Source organism: Pistacia vera, unplaced genomic scaffold (genome assembly GCF_008641045.1).
Source record: "Pistacia vera cultivar Batoury unplaced genomic scaffold, PisVer_v2 Contig673, whole genome shotgun sequence".
In the NCBI taxonomy this organism is placed as follows: Eukaryota; Viridiplantae; Streptophyta; class Magnoliopsida; order Sapindales; family Anacardiaceae; genus Pistacia; species Pistacia vera.
In genome coordinates this window covers 918,177-927,808 of record NW_022196527.1, presented here as the reverse complement: position 1 = coordinate 927,808, position 9,632 = coordinate 918,177, and the positions used below count along the sequence as shown (strand labels likewise).

Genomic DNA, 9,632 nt, shown 5'->3' with positions numbered 1-9,632 from the left:
TAGGCTCTAATAATTAGTTAACGTATGCGTAGACTGACCTAATTAAACACCCCAATTATAAAAAAAAATATATAATTTGATGAAATTGAAGGTGAGTGGGTGGATTCCAGTACATTAATTGGTGGACCTAGATGATAACATTTATTTACATTGTTGACACGTGTCCAGATATACTGGTGTATAAATGAGAAAATGTAGAGAAAGAAAGAATATGGAGAATCCAACTAAAGTAAACATTGATTTGATAAACTGAAAGATATGTATCCCCAGCAAGTGGAACTGGAAAAAGTAGGAGACCAAATGAAATGCAATAGTACACGCCACTCACAAACTTTGAATCTTATCATTCATCAATATCAAACACTCCTGTTCTCGTTTTCATCATTCACTTAATTTACAAAATGGCCAACAAAAACCTTCACTCGCAGAACTTAAATAATCAACTTTACTATGCATATATTTTATATTTCAAGTTTTCAATTTCAATTTATTATCCATATCTATCATATAAACACTGTTTGTTCTTATAGTGTGTATAGCGTTTGGTTTATCGTAAATGGAATCCAACACAGCTCTGAATGGTTTTCTTTCCTTTTTTGAGGTGGGGGGACGAGTATTCATGCATATTGATAGAAGGAGGAGCCATAAAACCAAACAACCTACTCAAGCCAAAAGAAGCGTTACTAAAGTTTAAAGATTAGGTTTTTCATTTTTTGGCCAACTACAACTGTATACTCATCATGCCACATAAAAGCAAATGTAACTTGAACCACCATGATGAGTAATATATATTAAGATAACACAAAAAAGTATGCCATTCCATCGTTGAATTTTCCCTTTAAAAGGAGACTAAAGCACAACAATAACTGAGCCAAAGAAAGCTTGAAAACTAATCAACATGGATGTGGAGAAACTCTTTCATATGACAGGAGGGGCTGGCCCATCTAGCTATGCTAAAAATTCCTCCTTGCAGGTTTCATCATCCTCTCCCTCTCTATTTTTCACTTCTTTGATACATATATTATTTCTTATTTTGGTGATTGCATGACTGTTCCAGTTCTATCAAGAGTCGTACCTGCTCTTTTGTTCTTTTGTAACTGTTTCTTATTTTCTTCCAACAGAAGAAGGCATCCGATATGGTGAAGAACGTAACCATAGAAACATTACAACAACTTTATCTTGAAATAACTACAAAGACGTTATGCATAGCTGATTTGGGTTGCTCTTCTGGATCCAATACACTAGCAATGATTAAAGATGTTGTTGAAACCGTTGAAGGAACTTGTCGTAAATTCATGCTTTCAGACCCAGAGTTTCACGTTTATCTTAATGATCTTTCAACAAATGACTTCAACTCGATCTTTAAGGCCTTGCCAGATTTTGTTAGAGAGCTTAGGGAAGAAAGAAGTGGTGGATCTCCCCACATATATATTGGAGGTTATCCAGGATCTTTTTATGGAAGACTCTTTCCCAACAACTCCTTGCATCTTATCTATTCATCTTACAGTGTTCACTGGCTATCAAAGGTCAGATTCTTCTCTTTTGATTTTATCAGTGTAAGCATGCATGCACTTAAGTTCTGAATATATATCATAATTTTGGAATCCCTATTTGGTTAAATGAAACAAAACCACTCTCTTAATTTTCATATACTTGTTATTCAATTTAAGCCAGGGTCAAGCACCATGCAAATTAGATCACGCGTGTATCAAGTATCACTATGTTATGCAGGTTCCTCCAGCCCTTTACAACGACCATGGCGATTCAATAAATAAAGGCAACATTTATATCTCTGAATCCAGCCCTCCTCGAGTGTTACATGCATATTTTAATCAATTTCAAGAAGATTTCTCCACGTTCCTTAGATCAAGGTCCGAAGAATTAGTCGTTGGAGGTCGAATGGTGCTTATCTTATTAGGAAGAGCAGGTCCTGATCATGTTGACAGGGGCAACTCATTCTTCTGGGAACTTCTCTCACGATCCCTAGCCATCTTGGCTTCTCAGGTGCCCATAAATTCTCAATACGTCTCAAACTAAGAATATATTTTGGAGTGTTGATGTTTAAGCGCGTTATCATTGTGCAATTTTTGTTTTATGTAGGGAGAAATAGAGAAAGAAAAGCTTGAGTCTTACGATGTGAACTTTTATGCACCATCAAAAGATGAAATAGAAGAGGAAGTGAGGAGAGAAGGATCGTTCAAACTAGACCAGCTTCAGATGTTTCACATAAAGAAGGAAGATTATGGTGATAGACATGGCTATGCTGTTGCGGCGACAGTTAGGGCTATTCAAGAATCAATGATCCGTCACCATTTTGGAGTAGGAGAAGGGAGCTTAGACTCTTTGTTTGAGATTTACGGCAGAATGGTTGATGAAGAAATGGGTAAAGAAGAAATTAAGCCCTGGACTTTTGTCCTAGTTCTTAGAAAATTATGAGGGTATTTAAAATGTGATGAATTATATGAACCGTTGATCATGTAGTCAGCGGTTCATATATATCGAGTTAAAATACCGCCTTTTGACTTCACTTTCTAATGTAAAAACAAGCTGGTTGCGTTTAGTCGGAGATTATATAAGATTACTAAGGTAATGTCACCTTATATTACTTAATTATAATGTTTGGTTATCAAGTAATATAAAATTTTAGTAATCTTTCAATACCAACAATAGTTATTATTGGTAATATAAGTAATCTAATAACCTCCATTTTATTAGGTATTTTAATATTATTTGGTTATCTTATTTTTGTTATAATTTTATCCCTTATTAATAAAATTTTAGGACAATAATGCTCTTGTTTTAAAAATAATTTACAAAAATACCAATTAACTATTTTATCCTTATATACAAAGTTTTTAGGACATAAATACCCTTGAAATTATATAAAATTATCCAAGGGTGGTGGCTGGATCTGGCCACCACCGCCAGTCACCGGAAATAGCCGTCAAAATTCAATGGCGCACGACCAGCCATATCCGATAAGGCTATTTCCAGCCATGGATCACTAATCCATGGCTGGAAACAGTCAGATCTGGTCTTTCACGATTAGATCTGTAGTTGTTTCACGGCCAAATATGTGGCGATCTAGCCGTGAAAGGCCAGATATTTGGCCGTGAGACGGCTGTCATTTCACGGCCAAATATCTGGCCTTTCACAGCCAGATCGCCACTTTCGCCACCGCCAGTGGTGGTGACACACCGCTAGTAGCGGCTCGGGGTGAGTTGGGTGTTTTTATTAAGTTTTAAACTTTTTTTGTTGCTAGGGTATTTTAGCTAAATCTGAAATATAAGGGGTTAAAAGAAATTATTCAAAAAATAATAATAAAAATAATATTATATTAATATTTAAAAAGGAGGAAAATTTAGTAAATTATATAACATACCCACCAATTTATTTCTTCCAACCAAACATATCAATATAATATACTCACCAGTTTATTCTAACTAACCAAACACATTTCCCTAAATATTCTCAATAATCTTCAAGATAATCTATATTTTCATTAATATAATATTCCCTAAACCAAATACACCGTAAAAGTATAAGTTCAACTTGCAAAAATTTGAGAATGTAACATTGGATAGATTCATTGTGACCACAATAAACTTGTCATGTATGTGTATGTACATTGGACACATATTAGATATACATGTTTCAGTGGCTCAATGTCAAATCAATTAATTTATGTCACATAAATAATTATTTTAAAATCCACCATTATATTTGTGACTAAAATTGAGAAAAAAGAATGACCCGGGCCGCATATATATAAAAGATTTTTCCGCAAGAAGATTTGTTCCAATGGAAGAAAAATGTAATCCACTAAACAAAATATTAATTGAAAGTGCATGCATATGTACGCAGATATGTACTTACCCTTACGCTAACATGTCAAACATGACTTTATGAATAGTGATTCCTGTAAGGCTTTTCAATATGAGAAAACTAGAACCAATCGCCGGTTGGCCCGCTTGGCTGCATGAGAAGAGCAAGAATAGGGATGGTGAAGGAATGAGAAATTTTTATTTGAGGGAGTAATTACTATTTACGAAAGGAACTTTCATATTAGGAGTTAATGTATAAAATCACAATATACTATTAAAATGTTTCGATTTTCTCTTAATGTACCATGTCATGAAATCATGATATTGGAGTGGTGTGTGTTGGAGTTGGTGACCACTTCAACAATAGAGGTCGTAGCTGGGCAGCTTTGAGTCATAGCTAGTCTGCATGATGTACACGGGGTCCCCCTAGTCCCCCGAAGAGTGAGTGGGGGTCTCAAAGGGAAGCGCCCTGGGCCCGTAAGCAGTTTGGGTTTATATCATGTATAGTCATAGCTAGTATGCATGATGTACACGGGGTCCCCCTAGTCCCCCGAAGAGTGAGTGAGGGTCTCAAAGGGAAGCGCCCCGGGCTCGTAAGCAGTTTGGGTTTATATCATGTATAGCCACTCTAGGATTCTTTAAATATTAGAACTCCTAATAGGGTTGAGCTTAGGAATAAGGATCTTAGTTGTATTATTCTCTTCATAACCTAATATATAAAATCATTATTCTCTTGTATGAGTGATAGAATAAACCATAACAAATACATTCATTGTGAGAAAGAAAAAAAAAAACAGAGCAGAAAAAAATCTGGAAATCGTTGTTTTTATTTCATCGTTTTGAATGACTGCTACAGTGGCACTATTATGACTTATATATCCAAAGGTAGAATACAAATTCTTGTCAACTTATATCTACACCATTCATGCTAATACAAACAAACACAAAGGCTATTCATTCTTCACCATTCGATCATAACAGGAAGATCATGCTCTCTCTGCTGCATGCAAGTTGGTTAACAAGTTTCATTAATTGCATGCAAGTTGCTCAACAACTTGCATTAACAGAATGCAAGTTGGTTAACAAGTTGCTTTAACAGAACGCAAGTTGCTCAGCAAGTTGTATTAACAGAGTGCAAGTTGATTCTACAAGTTGCATTTCCAAAGTCATGAAAATCATACTTGAGCAGAGAAGAAAGGTGGTGTGCTTCTTATAAACCATTGGTTGAGTTGAAGCTTGAAACCTTTTCTATCAACATCATCCCTCAAGCTAAACTCAGCAACGAAAAAAATTTTTTTTTTTCAACATTGTCCCTCAAGCACAATCTTAGCTCAGTTTAGCTTATTTTGTCAACCTCTTTCTGTTTTGTCTATTTCTCTCTTAGCTGAATTTGACTCTAACACTGAGTTAGAATTTGAAGTTTGCTTAGGATAGTCAGTTCGTCCCTCAAGCTCAAATTCGGGAGAGACAGAGAAACGAAGTTGATCGCAAAGAGTGCGAAAGCTAGAGTTGGAGAGAGGTTTGGTAAGGATATCGGCTAGACCTAACAAAACGGGTCCAGACCCGCGAGTCAGCCCGTACCTGGGTAAAAAATATAGGGCATGGGTTTAATATGTTGGACCCATTTAATTTTCACCCGTACCCAGACCGACCCGTTTTTTGACGAGTTACACGGGTAAACCCATGGGTGCCCGCAGGTACCCGTTTTTTTCAAAGCTGAACCCTAAGTCCCTAACCCACTAAGGCACTAACGCCACCCAACTCTAAAACAAACTTTCTCTTCTCTCTCGCGCCTCTAAATCTCTCATCACTGTCACTGATTCATTATCTCAATCTCTCATCTCATCATTCTGTTCAGTGTTCACTTCAGTAGACTCTCATCACTGTCATCATCAGTCATCACTGTCATCATCAGTCATCACTCTTATCCGTGAACCGTGATCCCATTCCCAGACCCACCATCACCGATCGCCGTCATTCATCCTTGTCGACCCGTCATCTCCTCTCCCTGTTGTCGTCGTGCGTCGACTCATCATCTCCTGTCTCTCTCCATCGCAAGACTCTATCATTAAGGGTATGCAGTATGTACTTGTGTAAAAATGTTCAAATTTATGAGTTTTAGAGCTACACTAGATGTTCTTAGATGTGAGACTCCATCCTGAGACCTTGATTGGATTGGTCCGAGATGTTTGGATAGGTTGTGATTCTTGTGCTGATAACCAAAATCTCTATGAGCTTTTGTTATCATATTGAACCCTTACTAAGCTTAATCTTCGTCTTTTTATTTTCTTATCTTTAAATTTTGTTAAGCCTAGAAATTTACTGGTATTTCAGCTGTATTTGTTATGATTTTCTTTCCTCCTTTGACATGGTTACAAATTGTTACTAATGTTGTGAAGTGAACAATGAAATATGCAATCTTGATAGGGAAGATTTGACTGTGTTTCTTCAACCATTAATGTTTTGTATAGAATAATTATTGAAAGATAACATCATGATTGACGGAGTTGGTTCTTGTTTTTGTTACCACTGAGATCGGCTACTGAGCTCGTTTAATGTTCAATTGGGTTTCTAAAAGATGAAATCATGTGATTTAAAAACATTATTTTTTAAGATCTTTAGTGACCGAAGTGAGGGTTTTGACTACTTTATTTGTTGCTTCTTTTATTTCTGTCATTTGAATATTTATATTAGGGTTTTGTTGTTGCTTTAGAGCTAGTTGAAGAGAGTAGCAATTTCATGGATGAGGATGGTTTATCGAACACAAACCGAGATATTTGTCCAGCTCAAGGGCCAACCCTTCCAATATTGCAGAAGATTATATGTTTGAGCAATAAGATTCAAGTAAAATGGCGCTTCTTGTATCACTTTCACTTTACTTCTTGCTGACATAAGTAGGATAGTTTAGTCTTATTTTAGGCAATTGAGTTTCAGAAAATGAACTATTTGTGTTCAGTTTATTTGTTAGTGTAGGTAATTGCTCTGCTTGGTATCAAGTTTTGTAAAATTTAGAGTCTTCTCTTTGTTTTTGTTTTTTTTATTGGTTTCAGGATTAATGTTGATGCTTTATGTTATAGGATTTGAAGAGAGATTGCTCAAGTCTTTCAGATCAAGTGAAGAACATGAATACTGATTGTTTTCCTGGCCCTGGTGTTTTAGACAATCTTCAAAATCTCAGTCAGTATCAGATACTGATTTTGGCAATTGTTTCTCACCTTTTTTTCTTTCTTTTGTTTTAGTGATTTTAATTGCTATTTTTGGTATTAGGTAAAGAATATGAGCTTTTAAAAAAGAAATACATAGATGAGTCCTCCAAACGAAAGTGGCTTTACAATGAAGTGATTGAGCTGAAAGGCAATATTAGGGTCTTCTGCCGATGTAGACCTTTAAATCAAGCTGAAATTACTAATGGGTCCAATTCTGTTGTTGAATTTGACTCTTCTCAAGAAAATGAGCTACAAATTGTTTCTTCTGATTCTTCTAAAAAGCAATTCAAGTTTGATATTGTGTTTAAGCCCGAGGACAATCAAGGTAATCCCTGATCTCATGAATGATTTTTACAATGCAAAGCAATTGCTATAATGGATATTGAACTATTTAAATATTTAATCCTGGGTTTCTAATATATGCAGAGGTTGGTTTTGCACAAACTAAACCTATTGTGACTTCAGTACTGGATGGCTATAATGTCTGCATATTTGCATATGGACAAACTAGAACTGGGAAGACATTTACAATGGAAGGTACACCTGAAAATAGAGGAGTGAACTACAGAACTTTAAAGGAGTTGTTTCATATTTCCAAAGACAGAACTAGTGTCATGAGATATGAGCTATTTGTTAGCATGTTGGAGGTTTACAATGAGAAGATAAGGGACCTTTTAGTTGAAAACTCTAACCAACCTTCTAAGAATGTTTTTTCTTGAATATTGGATTATGTATTAGTTTATTTTAGTTGGTATTTATAGTTTATTGACTTGTTTTGTTTGTTTATGTGTAATTATGTATTAATGATTATGTATTTGTTTATTTTGGTTGGTATTTGTAGTTTTGTATTATATTTTATTGTTTGTTTATTTGTTATTTGTTTATTTTGGTTCCTATTTGTTTATATTCTAAATTGAATTGCATTTAGAGTAGTTGATTTAGGGGGTGTAAATGTAAAAAATTAAAATTGCAAGAATTTTGGGGGTGTAATTGTCATAATTGAAAACTATTGGCAGTGAAACTGTAAAAATTAAAATCTGGAGAGAGAAAAAACGAGTACCCGTTGGTCCACCGGTACCGGTATAGGGTAGGGTACGAGTCTAAAATATTGGACCCGTATTGGGCCCGTACCCATTTGACTCATACCCGTTTAGACCCAGCCCACCCACCTATTTTGTCAGGTCTAATATCGGCAACTTGAAAGGTGGAAGCAACATACTAGACAACTAAGCGTTTAGCTTGGACCATTTCCTGCACAAAGTGCACATCAATTTCGATGTGCTTGGTGCGAGCATGGAAAACGGGATTAGAAGCTAGAGCTCCAACGCTTGTGTTGTCACACCAGAGAATGGGAAGGCCTGGAATAGAGACATGGAGCTCCTGAAGTAGGTTCCGAAGCCAAGCAATCTTAGTATAAGCATGTGCCAAGGCACGGTATTCTGCCTCAGTGGAGGATAAGGCAACCACTTGCTATTTTTTGGAGCACCATTGAATCAAGTTGGAGCCAAGGAAGATACAATAGCCACTGGTAGATTTAAGATCATATGGGCTACCAACCCAGTCAGCATCGGCATACCCTTTAAGCTGTAGACTGGAACCTTTACTAAAGGTTAGACCATGGTGTAAGGTCCCTTTAACATAGTGAAGAACATGTTTGCAGGCCTGCCAGTGGTTAAGAGTTCGTGCCTTGAGGAATTGACTCAGTTTGTTTACCGCAAAAGAGAGATCAGGTCTAGTCATGGTGAGGTACTGTAAGGCCCCAATAAGACTTCTATAGACAGATGGGTGTTCAAACAGAGGACTATCATCAAGGCTAAGTTTGGATCCAAGAATCATTAGAGTAGAGCAAGGATTGTAGTTGGTCATGCCATATTTAAGTAGAATTTCCTGAGTGTACTTGCTCTGATTAAGAAGCATTCCATGACTAGTCTGAACTACTGAAATTCCAAGAAAATAGTTAATAGGACCAAGAATTTTGAGACCAAACGTGCTATCCAAGTTGGTGATTATTTGTTGAATTAATGAATTGTCATTTCCTTTTAGTAAGATATCGTCGACATAAACAAGAATGTAAACAACTTTGCTACCATGATGATAATAGAAGAGGCTGGAATCAGAGATAGAATTCATGAAATTATGTTGTAACAGAGCAGCCTTTAGTTTGTCATACCAAGCACGCAGTGCCTGTTTTAAACCATACAGTGCCCTGTGCAATTTACATACATGCTGAGGTTTGTAAGGATCAACAAAGCCTTCTGGTTGAGGCATGTAGACTGATTCAGTAAGGTCGTCATAGAGAAAGGCGTTATTAACATCAACTTGTTGAACTTCCCAACCATGGCTGACCGCAAGTGATAAAATGACTCGGATGGTGGAAGCTTTGATTATAGGAGAAAAGGTTTCGAAGTAATCAACACCTAGAATTTGATGGAATCCTTTGGCAACAAGTCTTGCCCTGTAACGTTGAACACTACCATCAGAGTTTAGTTTCACCTTATAGACCCACTTATTGCTAACAAGGGTCATATCCTCGGTGTATGGAACCAGAGACCAAGTTTGGTTATGTTGGAGAGCTTCATACTCAGTAGTCATAGCTTGCACC

At 36.4% G+C, this 9,632-nt stretch overlaps 2 protein-coding genes across 3 annotated transcripts; both read left to right on the top strand.

The window, feature by feature from the left end:
* The first annotated feature begins 815 nt into the window (after nucleotides 1–815).
* On the top strand, nucleotides 816–2,600 carry LOC116113059 (salicylate carboxymethyltransferase-like). Of its 2 annotated transcripts, none has more exons than XM_031399214.1 (4): nucleotides 816–973; nucleotides 1,122–1,526; nucleotides 1,732–2,004; nucleotides 2,101–2,600. In XM_031399214.1, the coding sequence occupies exons 1-4, from the start codon at nucleotides 899–901 to the stop codon at nucleotides 2,434–2,436; spliced, it is 1,089 nt and encodes a 362-aa protein (XP_031255074.1). In that variant the 5' UTR covers nucleotides 816–898; the 3' UTR covers nucleotides 2,437–2,600. The 2 variants fall into 2 exon arrangements, with proteins under 2 accessions (XP_031255074.1, XP_031255073.1); XM_031399213.1 differs by having other exon boundaries at nucleotides 1,675–2,004.
* Nucleotides 2,601–4,342: 1,742 nt separating this feature from the next.
* Nucleotides 4,343–7,749, top strand: LOC116113111 (kinesin-like protein KIN-14S). Its single transcript, XM_031399257.1, has 5 exons — nucleotides 4,343–4,417; nucleotides 6,519–6,668; nucleotides 6,902–7,001; nucleotides 7,092–7,355; nucleotides 7,457–7,749. The coding sequence occupies exons 1-5, from the start codon at nucleotides 4,343–4,345 to the stop codon at nucleotides 7,747–7,749; spliced, it is 882 nt and encodes a 293-aa protein (XP_031255117.1).
* The last annotated feature ends 1,883 nt before the right edge of the window (nucleotides 7,750–9,632 follow it).